General features: G+C 43.6%; 2 protein-coding genes across 3 annotated transcripts in view; both read right to left on the bottom strand.

Moving 5' to 3' along the window:
* Positions 1-2,326: 2,326 nt before the first annotated feature.
* Positions 2,327-4,640, bottom strand: LOC129683858 (gamma-crystallin A). Its single transcript, XM_055616841.1, has 3 exons — positions 4,632-4,640; positions 4,288-4,530; positions 2,327-2,599 (listed from the first exon to the last, which is right to left on the bottom strand). Exons 1-3 carry the CDS (start codon positions 4,638-4,640, stop codon positions 2,327-2,329), a joined length of 525 nt encoding a protein of 174 aa, XP_055472816.1.
* A 2,078-nt stretch (positions 4,641-6,718) lies between these two features.
* CUNH2orf80 (chromosome unknown C2orf80 homolog) overlaps positions 6,719-11,935 on the bottom strand; it is a 27,425-nt gene continuing 22,208 nt past the window's right edge. For both annotated transcript variants that reach the window (XM_055616672.1, XM_055616673.1), the window contains exons 7-9: positions 10,898-10,985; positions 10,535-10,632; positions 6,719-7,164 (exon numbers count right to left, since the gene is read on the bottom strand). In XM_055616672.1, coding sequence (XP_055472647.1) covers positions 7,156-7,164; positions 10,535-10,632; positions 10,898-10,985 — 195 coding nt within the window. In that variant the 3' untranslated portion in view covers positions 6,719-7,155. The remainder of the gene's footprint in view (positions 7,165-10,534; positions 10,633-10,897; positions 10,986-11,935) is intronic.

The raw sequence follows: 11,935 nt of genomic DNA, 5'->3' as shown, positions 1-11,935 counted from the left end.
GCAATTGTCTAGCTGAAAAGTTATTTTTATATATTCTAGATTCTAAAACCTTAACAGACCAATGATTTTTAAGACATTCTTCCCATCCTGTGAGTTGTCATTTTTTTGTTAAGCTTTTGTTAACACATAAAATATTCATTTTATAAAATTCAACTTATTAATATTTAGCTGCATCATCTTAAATTTTTAAAATTTAATTTAGGCTCCCTCCTTTTACCAGGTGGGTTCTAGGGATTGAACTCAGGTCTTCAGCCTTAGCAGCAAGCACTTCCACCTGCTGAGTCATCACATCAGCCCATATTCTGTGTGGTTTTAATGCTTTATTTTAAAAAATCATCGTTTCATAAAAGGTCATAAACATTTATTCATTTGATTTCTCTCAAAATGTCTTACAGCTTGACTTCCGACACTCTGTGTAACATTCTGAATAAACTATAGATGAGGAAGGATCCAGTCTTTGTGTTCGTGTGTGTGTGTGTGTGTGTGAATGCATACACAGATCAAGTTGTCTCGATACCATTAAAAGACTGTCATTTCTCCATAAATGGTCTTTCATTTTGCCATCACCCAGCATTTAGACATAGGCGCTTCTTTCTAGCCCACTATTTTGTGTATCTACAGTCTGTCCTCACTGGCTGTAGCACTGCACTGTGTTGGTTCTCTTGCATTGTAGTCAGTTTGAAAATTGTGAAATGCTAATGTTCCTACTTTTGCCCTGGCTTTTCTGGGTCCCTTGAAATTCTATATGGACTTTAGAATTAGCTTGTCAGTTTCTACAAAGAAGTCAGTGGGCACAAGAGTATCATTTCCTGCTTCTATAAATGTGGAAGACATAGCGCTCTCAGAGGGCTGTTCTCTTGGAATGAGACATACTCAACAGCAAATACGAATATCTTACTCTGTGCAATTGAATCTTGAGAACAGTTCACAATGGCGTCCAAATAAACATGACCTTGTGTGTGTGTGGGGGGAAGGGCTGACAGGACAGAGGGTGCCTGCATTTCTTCCTTTGTGCTTGTATGGTAAATTGGATATAACAAAATGTGGTCATTATTTCTCCTCATATTTTCATCATAATGTCTCTGAGACTTAGAGAGGCATGAATTTGTCATCACTTGTAGTTTTCAATAAAGTAGTTTAGACACAGAGATGATTTTTTAAAAAAGGGTGACTTGTTTAGAGAGATAAAGCAAAAAGTAAAGCATCTGTGCTGGTCTGCCTACATGAAAAACTGTTAGTGCTAGGACTATGGACGTCTTAAAGAAACAGAGGCAGGGTAACCATCAGGCTGTTTAACTCTTTGTACTTTTCCTACTCAGGTTGATCAACTAGGCTTCTCCTTTGGAAAATTCTGCTTAAACCCCTCTCTTCATACATCATTCTTCACTTCTAAAAGTGTGTGTGTGTGTGTGTGTGTGTGTGTGTGTGTATGTGTGTGTGTGTGTGTGTGTGTATCTGAGCTATGTGCATGAACATGTTTGTGTGACAGTGAGCGCAGGTATGTGCAGAAGTCAGAAGACAACTTTGTTGTGGAGAGAGAGAGAAAGAGGAACAGAGCAAGAGTTATATGTAGATGTCCATCATCTGAAGGCGAATGAAAACATTAAAACATTTACTCAATGGGATCCTCTTCAGCTGTACAGTGAACTGCAATCATGAACTGCAATCATGGCATCTTTGGGTAATATCATACCGAGTGAAGTAGTCAGGGCCAAATAGATAAACACCACATGGCTGTTTGCCTTCCCCTTTGTTTGAAGAGCCTCTTATTCACCGCTGCTCAAGCGAGGCTGTGTGGCCGTGAACTTGCAGGGATCCTCCAGCCCCTGTCTCCCATCTTACTGTAGACTCGCTGAGATTACGAATGTACACTACCGTTTCTGGCTTTACGTGTGTTCTGGGGGCCAGAACTCTGCTCCTCAAACTTCTGTAGCAAGTGCTTGATTCACTGAGCATCTTCCCAGCCCCACAAACATCTTTCATTGAAGGCTTTCTTGTAAGATACCAGCTACCCCACCCTTCCAGCAATCCCTTGTCTTTAGTGGGGTGGCCGTAGGCAGGCCACATTTTCTCCTTTCTCTGGGTTCTAAGTCCTGTCTCCTGCAGACTCACAGGTCTCCAAGGTCTGGGCCTTCCAATAAGCACTGATTCCTGACTGGAAGGAAGGAGGTGGGCATTCAAAACATCTTTCAGGGTTGAGAGAGTTTCCTAAGATAACACTAATAGAGTTTAGATATCAAAGATAAGCCAGAGCCACTTAGTGCCAGGAACACAAGCTGTGTATTTATTGCATGTGTTCGGGGGGTTATAACAAGTAAAATGAGGCTTAGTACGAATCAATGACCCGTCTCAGAGAGCCAACTTTGGCATCCATGGCGCCCCAGTCGTGGTAGCGCCTGTAGTCTCCGGGCCTCAGCAGGTACTGCCGCCCCCGGTAGTTGGGCATCTCGTAGAGGACCCAGCAGCCCTCCAGCACGTGCATGGAGTAGATCTCATTGAGGCGGAAGCGATCGTGGATGCAGGAGCAGTCTTCGATGAGCTCAGACACAAGGCCCCGGTAATCATCTCTCTCATACAGCCTTATCCTGTGAGAGCTGGTCTGTTGTGGGGGAAAACGAGAGAGGAGAAGCAATGGCACAACGTGCTGGGTGTCACAGCTTGCTTGCCCCCTCACCAAACACGGCTTTCAGGCAAATCTGTCAAGTAGGCTTCTTCCTTAATCCGACTCCTTGCACTGTTGTTCTAACAAATTAGGAAATGCACTAACATAAAGCTGACCTGACCAGTGAACTGGAGCTCTTGTGAAGGATACTGACACCCAAAGGCTGGGAGTGAAAGCATTTACTGCCCGTGTAACCAAATCCTACCAAGCTTGCTTTGAAGCCGCCTTTTATACGCAAGATAGGCGATGATTCAGATTTACTTGGAGTCCACATGCATTTCTTATTCTTTCCTTTTCTTGTCCTTTCTTTCTTTTCTTTTCTTAAAGACAGGTGTTGTGGACTGTAGCTCATGAAATTCTAATTACCCGCCTTGTAAGAAACTAGGCAGTAATGACTCCTGAAAAGTGCAAAGCCACACAAGGTGAGAGCCACCTTTTAGGCTCTAGGTGAGTGTGAGAGCGTACAGTAAAGAAAAATCTTAGAACACACTAGCTCTAACCAAGTTTAACTAATTGATTTTCAAATGTGCTTACATATTCTAAGATCAACAGATAATTTGTGTGTACTTATTAGGCATAGCATACTGTTTTAGAGTAAGCACTATGATTAAATCTAGCTAATTAATGTACATTTACCCTCTCATAATTATTGTCTTTGTTGTGCAAATACACAGAATCTACTCCTTCAGCATTTTAATTGTGCGTTTAGGATGTATTTGTGTTCAGTTTATGTGTGTGAGTGTTTGCCTGCATGTTCAACTACATGTGTCGTGCTGGGAGCTCATGGAACATGAGACTCCCTAGAACCGGAGTTATGGACAGTTACGAGCCACTTGTGGGCTCTGGGAACTGAACCCGGGTCCTCCAGAAGGGTAGCCAGTGCTCTTAACCACTGAGCCATCTTTCCAGCCTCGTCTTTTAACATTTTTAAATGCCTCTAAAACGTGCCAGGAGCTGTCATCACTGGGCTGTACAATATGGGTCTCTAGAATGTAAATTCTTCCTCTCTAGCTGTGATTTTTCTTTTTCTGACCGTCGCTCCAAGCCTCTAGTGCCTTGCTCTATCACTCTAGCCTCACCATCCTCTTCCCTACTGTCTTTATCCCCGGTGCTGAGGACAGAACTCAGGGCTGCATGGTGGGCACACTACCACTGCTAAACCCACAAACCCTGGTCTCCTCTCCCTCCGTAAACCTGCCGCTTTAGATTCCACATATGTGTGAGGACACGTGGCTTCCATCAGTACATGCCTGGCTCATCTCTTTTAGCACAGTGTCCTTCAGGCTTATCCAGGCCATGACAAAGGACAGGATGTCCTTCCTTTAGGCCTGAAGGACATGTGATTATTCACCCAAGTTTAACTTTAAAGGTCATGCTGTGGTTTCTTGTGTCCTAAAACACTGATGCTCTCACGTAAGAAATATATATATATATTTTTTTATTTCTGTCCATATGTGTATATATACTCATTCTATTTAGGTCTGAGAGTTGGATCTTGATATACTTACAGGGAGCCCTTGTCAAGTGTTCCTATCCTTTCTGAGACTACTAGACCAGGCACGGGAACAAACTGACAAGCAGAACGCCCCGTGTTCTCACATCAGCCAGGCTGAAGCAGTACTCACGTATGGAATGGAGCGGCAGGAGCGGATGGAGTCGCTGAAGCCCATCCACTGCTGGTAGTCAGGGTAGTCCCCGCGACGCAGGAAGTACTGGTGGCCCTGGTAGTTGGGGCGCTCATAGAGCATCCAGCAGCCGCTGTCCACGCGGATGGAGTTGCAGCGGCTGAAGTAGGGCTGCAGGTTGGGGTGGTCGCTGCTGCACTCGTAGCAGCGGCCCTGGAAGCCGCGGTCCTCGTAGAAGGTGATCTGGAAAGGAAGAAGGGGTGGCCAGCACATGGTCAACCGGAAGACACATCCCCACATAGAGGAGACACTCCACAGACCCGGAAGGTTCTCCCTTGGCTCACCTTTCCCATCGTTGGCAGCAGGCGATCGGTGTCAAGTGTGATGGGGTCAGGAGTAGCAGCGGACGCATATATAGCAGGATGGCTGCTGTGTTGGCAAGATGAACACAAAAGGGACCTGGGGGTAATGTGTAAGGGGATTTCTGTGTTCTCTCGCTTTTTCATTTGGGATCATGGGGTAGGGGGCTCTCATTCTCTCTGGCATTTTCGAGTTGTCCTCACTAGCTCCAGTGAAAGGAATTCAAGTCAGCAGTGCCATTATGACCTTGGAGACAAAGGGCGCGCTTCTCATCCTATGCAGCGCTCTAGAAATGCATTATGTACCCAGCATTGTGCGATGTTTGCCTATAGAAACTGCTGAGATGCAGGGTGGCGCTTCCGCTTGTGGGGCGCTCAGGAGACTCACACAAGGTCCAGAAGCACTCTTGGGTGCCAAGAGACAGCAAAACAAAGACACCAAACAAGTTCTCTAATTGAAAAATAGTTACATATCTTTATCTGTATACTATGGCGTTGAGTTCTTAAAACTTGCACCTGTTTAAGACAAAAAGATTAGAACTGCGTATAGACTAAAACGTCAACCATGGTCATCAATGAATAATGGTATGTTTACATAGAGGTCCTTGTTTTATTTCTTCCTTTTGACTTTAAAGTTTCTTTAATTTTCTACTATAAATGTATATTGCAAAAATCAATAGATAAAAGGAGTAAAATAAAATTTAGATGTGTGATTTTTTTTTAGTTAATAGTTAAAGCATATGTGTGTGTTTTGAGGTGATGAGAACAAACACTTCTTGGTCTAAAATTAATAGATCTCCCAAGACTCTGAGGCACACTGATCAGGAAAAGTCATAGGACTTTTTCATTCTTCCTACCACCACCTTTCTTCCAGGATTTACTTTTTGTTCTTAAAGTTAGTGCCATAGGGCTGGAGAGATGGCTCAGAGGTTAAGAACTGGCTGTTCTTCCAAAGGTCCTGAGTTCAATTCCCAGCCACCAAATGGTGGTGCATGACCATCTATAATGAGATCTGGTGCCCTCTTCTGGACTGCAGCTGTACATGTAGGCAGAATGCTATATACATAATAAGTAAACCAATCTTTAAAAGCAGTGCTATGCTTTGTCTCTGTTTTCCCCTTGCCAGACTGTCAATCTCCCTGAGCCAGGATGACTGCCATAAGAACTTTCTTCTTTGCTGCCAACTGGCTTGGAATTCTTCTCGGAGCGTCATTAAATCGTAGATTATCTTCTGTCATCCCATCCCATTCCATGAATATTTTAGGAAGGGAAGTCATGCCCACAAGGGGACTCTAAAGGGACACCCAACTAGAGTTATCAATACAGGTTGAATAACTGCATGAAAATCCCCAGGCATCACTTACATGACACGCACAGATGGTGAAAGAACAGACAGCAAGAACTGTCTTCTCATAGTGAGACTGCGCAGGAGCAACCTGAGCCAAGTCCTCAGCAGCTGGAGCATTGCCAAGGACTACAGGCTACTGAGAGCCTCCTCTGCCTCCATCCTAGTGTTCCAAGTGTCCTGGTGAACTTCAAGTACAACTGTGATCAAGCCCCATGTGGAAAGGCCCAAACTGACCTCCACAGCCACAACCCGCACGGGGGTATCTCACTATTTGCAGTAGAGGTCAACAAACTCACCTGACTTTGCACGTGTCACTAAGACTATCCTGCAGAAAGATGGCTGACCCAGTCCTTTAGAAAGGAGAGGTATAGCCGGGCATGGCGGCACATGCCTGTAACTCCAGCACTCAGGGAGGCAGAGGCAGGTGTATCTCTGTGAGTTTGAGGCCAGCCTGGTCTACAGAGTGAGTCCAGGACAGCCAAGGCTACACAGGGAAAGGCTGTCTCAAAAAACAAAAAGAAAAACAAAAAAAAAAAGGAAAGAAAGAAAGAGAAAGAAAGAAGAGTTATGTGTTCTGACATTCACCTGATGCAGTTGTTTTGCTAATTGGTTAATCCATGTATCTTTTTGACATCTTGGAAAGGCCTGAAAAGAGCAGCACATTTTCTTTTCCTGCTGGTCATCATGTTCTACCCAAAAAAAGCCGGCATCTGTTTATTTCTCTTTTCAAACTTTATTGAAATGGGATGAATTTACATTTAGTATGCTAATGAGAAATTAATTTTATTTGGGGTTAAAACTTCGGAAAACTGCCTCCTTCTCCAGCATTCTATGCAATACTTAATGCTACAAATTTGCCAAAACATGTATCAAAATCAGGCTGTCTGATCTTACCCAGAAATAGTGAACCCTCTCAGGATATTCCAGCAGTTTTCAGGCATACAATGGAGTAGCATAGGATATACACCTTTTGCCAAAATATAGTGTATGCAATATGCTTCTAAAAGAAGAAAGCTCGATGGCGAATGTGATAATCAGTGCTGTTTGCATCAATAGCTAACTGCAGATAGTGCGCTGGTGACCACAGCAGTGTTAAGGCAATGCTTCCTGTCTGCTCCCAGAAGCTCTGGTTATGCATTCCTGGTGCGAGAGTCCACATCTCTAAGTGACCTGCAGAAGGAAAAGAGGGGTTTGGTACCAAGCACAGACACATACACTAGGTTTCTATAGGTAGGGAGTTATGGTCAAGTATCAGATACCAACAGAGATGGATTAGGTAACTGTAGATGTAAAAGAATTTCCATGAAACAGTTCAGCAATATCTGAAAATGAGTTGTTTTTCTCAATTGAATACAGTGTGTAATCTCATGTTGTATCCTCGAAGGGACATTATACCTGCAAGTGAAAAAAAAAATGCTACTTGGGTGATAGATTAGATATAAGTAACAATGCTATAGATTCTGGAGTTAATAATTGGTTATTTAAGAAGATGACTTTGCATTTAGGAGCTACAAAGTAAAATATACAGGGTGAGTTGATAGGGTGCACAGTTAATAGCTCAGGAAAGATTCTTCATCAATGACTATATATACGAACAAAAAGACAGAAGGGAAAAGAGATGAAGAGAAAGACATAAAGCTAGTGGGACAAGCAGCAACAGTAGATGACGAATCTCTGTTGTTCATGCGAGGTCAACATTTCCTTAAGCTTGGAATTATTTCCAAATTCAATTTAAAAATCATAAAAGTCAAACTTCTTTGGACCAGCGCTACCCAACATAAAGCATCTTTCAGCTCTGTACTGTAGCATATTATTTTAGGTTTTGCATATAATTGCTTTGAAATTAAGTCTGGCCTTGTTCCATGATACTGTAGGTTCTCTGGGAATAGGAAAGGAGGGGGCAGTTATCTTTCTGTTTGCTATAGTCTTGGTGATTCTCTGAGCCTCATATATACGGTAACTCACCTAGTCTTGAAATAACCCTGTGAGGTACATGATACATTCTCTTTTATAGAAGAGAAAGTGAAGTGCAGAGTGACTAGCTTTCCTGGTGAATATTTCTCATATCTATTTCGACTAAAACAAGCTACCAGTGTGATAAAAAGGAAAGTAACTTAAATGTTTCCCAGAATAGCTGGGAGTGTTCAAAACAGTTTTTGCCTTTCTCTTAGTTTATGAAGAAACTCAGTGGCTGGAAATAAAAAGAAAACTATGAAGAAAGAATTGTTTTACATCAAGGTTTAAAAAGTAGGTTTTAGTGTAATTAATAAAGAAAAAATAATAATAATTTTAAAAAAGTAGGGGTTTTTTTGTTTCCATCTGAAAGTTAGACATTACATCCATAAGCCATAAAGTAAAAATGAAGAATCCAAAATATGTAAGATTTAAAAAAAAAAAAAAAAAAAAAAAAACCTCAAACAACAAATTATAAAAGCATACTTTCAGGCTAAAGAGATGGCTCAGAGGTTAAGAGCACTGGCTGCTCTTCCAGAGGTCCTGGGTTCAATTCCCAGCAACCACATGGTGGCTCACACCATCTATATTGATATGGTGCCCTCTTCTGGTGTGCAGGTGTACATGCAGATATGTATGTGGTGGCACGTGCCTTTAATCCCAGCATGTAGGAGACAGAGGCAGGTGGATTTCTGAGAGTTTGAGGCCAGCCTGGTCTACAAAGCAAGTCCAGGACAGCCGGAGCTTGATACACAGAGAAATCCTGTCGGGGGCGGGGGGGGGGAGACACCTAAATTATATATTAAGTGGAAACATTTAGAGCTATGTTCTCATCACACAAGCTCATACGTGAGCCTCGGGCGGGTCTATGAACCAGTTCTCGACATCTTTGTGTAATTCCGTTTGTCCAGACCGTCAGGGCGTCTGTGGGCGGGGTGTATACGTGTTCATGTGTGCTGTTTCTAGGACTCTGACCACTTTTTGTTTTTGTTTTATTTTGCTTTCCAAAGCCTGCTGTCTCCACACTCTTTTCTATTTTTTAAAAAAGATTTTATTTCTTTATTTTATGCAGATGAGTGCTCTATCTGCATGTACACCTGCAGGCCAGAAGAGGGCACCAGATCTCATCATAGATGGTTGTGAGCCACTGTGTAGTTTCTGGAAATTCAACTCAGGACCTCTGGAAGAGCAGACAGTGCTCTTAACCTCTGAGCCATCCCTCCAGCCCTCCACACTCTTTTCAAAGCTGATATTATCTTACTTTATACACTTCTTCAGAATCAAGGATGTGGCTGGAGAAAATCGGTGCAGTGAAATCTCATGAGAGCAATGGCTGTTTCCTCAGCTTTTTCTGTTTTTAGGATAGTGTTTAGGTTTGATATAGCCAAACAAGAAAGTGTTTGTGTGTATGGAATGTGTGTGTGTGTGTGCATGTGTATACATGTGTGTGCATTGTGTCTATGTAGTGTGTATGTGTGTATTGTATGTGTATGTTTGCAGGTATGTGTGGGTATGTGGGTGTTGTTGTTTATATTTCTAATCAATCAATCATTTTACTTCTGGAGCCTGAATAACTCCCAAGCACCATATGGTTCAGTTGATTTGAAGAATCACGTTTAAACGTGCATGACACAGCAATCAAATGGACGGAAACTTCATTTTGGGTTCCAACTGCAGACCCGAGTTTGCTACTCAGCTCACCCCGGACACCCAGCTGTTCCTCCAGACCCTTCCCATCTCAGCTTCCATCCCGTTGACCAAACTGGTCTCTCTGACTTCTGTTTTCACTTTCACCTTGTACATAACGTGTGAGAGAGAACCAGAGCTGCAGCAATTATGATGCGTCGGCAACAGCAGCAACACAGTTTTCCTTCTTTCCTTCCAGCCCCATCCGTCTCTGACCTGTCTTTAAATTTGTGTGCATAACAGTTGAGGAGTGGGACAGCAGGGAAGAAGAAAGGGCAGGAGTTGAGGCGATGCCATGAAAGGAAGGACAAAATTCTCCTTTGCGGTAGAATTCTCATCTGGAACAACTTTAGGTACAGAAACTAAAGTAAAGCACCCTCTTTGAATAAACTGAAACAAACAGCTGATTCACTCGTGAAGGGCAATTTTCAAGTGTTGAAAGCTGATCAAGATTAACGTTTACTCAGGCTTTACTGTGTACAGAGCCTCACTTTAACCACTCACCCATAATCCCGATTAATCGGTGACTTTAAGACGTGGGTACCACCAGGCCCAGTGGCGCACGCCTTTGATCCCAGCACTCGGGAGGCAGAGCCAGGTGGATTTTTGAGGGTTCAAGGCCAGCCTGGTCTACAGAATGGGTTCCAGGACAGCCAAGGCTACACAGAGAAACCCTGTCTCAAACACCCCCCAACACACACACTCTCTCTCCCCCAAAAAGAGTATCATTATTCATTTCATCTAATTTTTTTTTTTTTTTGGAGGAGAAACCCGTCCAAAACCATACAGCTGATCAGTGATGGCTCTGCTGTCGCACCCAGAACCCCGAACTCCAAATACTCAACTTTCAGCACAGTGTAGGCAGAGTCACCCCACGGCCTATCCATGTTTATACACTTACCTTGTTCTTGGGCTGTGTGTAGGAACGCCTTTCCAGGCCTGGGTTTCCATTCTGTGCCATAGCTCTCTTCGTCATCGCTCCTCTCTTCAGCTTGACACCTGCAGACACGGGCAGAACCACGTCTGAGGAGAAAACTGAAAAACACTGTGCCCTCCACAGTGTCGGAGCTGGCCCGCCAACCCCCTAAGCCTTTCTGATTAGGGCAATGTGGCGGGGCGGGCACCTCAAGTTAGGAAGGATCCTGATTTGATTTGATTTTTCAATCTCACCAGATAGACACCAAATCAGTGTCATCGTTTAACCTCACTGTGTGGGCCCGGCTCTGAGTTAACTCTCTCTGCGGCGGGAAGGAAGCGGGCTTACTCTGTCTGCGGTTGCACTCTGCTGCCTTGGGTGCTGTCAGCATGGCAAAGGGGTGCAGGGAGCGGCGGGGCAGCAGGGCCTGGGAGACCTGCGAGAAGACAGTTGTGTTGTACAGCGGTGGGGGCCTTGTGCGGGGAGCACCCGCTCCTCACAGCCCCTGGCTTGTCTCGCCAACCCCGAGCCCTGCTGAACGGTGGCACCGGAAGGAGGGCGAACGGGGTCTTCATTTACAGTCTTTGTTTGGTTCCCGGTTTGCACAGGGCGCTCCTCACAGTTCCCTCTCCTGCCACAGCCACTTTCTCTGCTCTGTCCTAGACTCCTGCCTTTCCTTTGCTGTGGAGCTCAAGTGCTCCCTTGTCTGAGCGATAAATTTGCCCTGACATGCTCTCACCTGCTCCCTCCTGCCCCACAAACTGATGCACAGTGTAGGCTGGGCATTTCCCCTTATGCAACCGGCATGTATTTAACCCGCTCTTAACTTTATTAATAATATTTCTATTAATTTTTTAAATTAAAAAAATAATTATATCACTTTCCCCATTCTCTCTTATTCTCTCTAACTCCTCCCATGTCCTTCCTTCTCTAATTGATGACCTCATTATTATTATTATCACATGAATATAAATGCATAAATAGTCAGGTATGGTGGTACACATCTCTAGTCCCAGAACTTAGAAGGCAGAGGCATGTAGATCTCTGAGTTTGAGACCAGCCTGGTCTACAAAGCAAGTTTCAGGACAGCCAGAGCTACACAGAGAAACTCTGTCTCAAAATTTTATAAAAATAAAAACAAATGCACTGACTGTTCTTCCAAAGGTCCTGAGTTCAATTCCCAGCAACCACATGGTGGTTCATAACCATCTATAATGAGATCTGGTACCCTCTTCTGGCATGCAGGCAGAAAGCTGTATAAATAATAACTAAATCTTAAAAGGAAAAAAAAAATGCTTGTCTACCATGTAAAGTCCCTGAATTCACTCCCAGCATTAAAAAGAAGAAGAAGAAGAAGAAGAAGAAGAAGAAGAAGAAGAAGAAGAA

The sequence above is a fragment of the Psammomys obesus genome, unplaced genomic scaffold (genome assembly GCF_907164565.1).
Source record: "Psammomys obesus unplaced genomic scaffold, mPsaObe1.curated_primary_1811, whole genome shotgun sequence".
Lineage (NCBI taxonomy): Eukaryota > Metazoa > Chordata > Mammalia > Rodentia > Muridae > Psammomys > Psammomys obesus.
The sequence above is the reverse complement of the archived record's forward strand: the minus strand, read 5'-3'. Positions and strand labels throughout refer to the sequence as shown.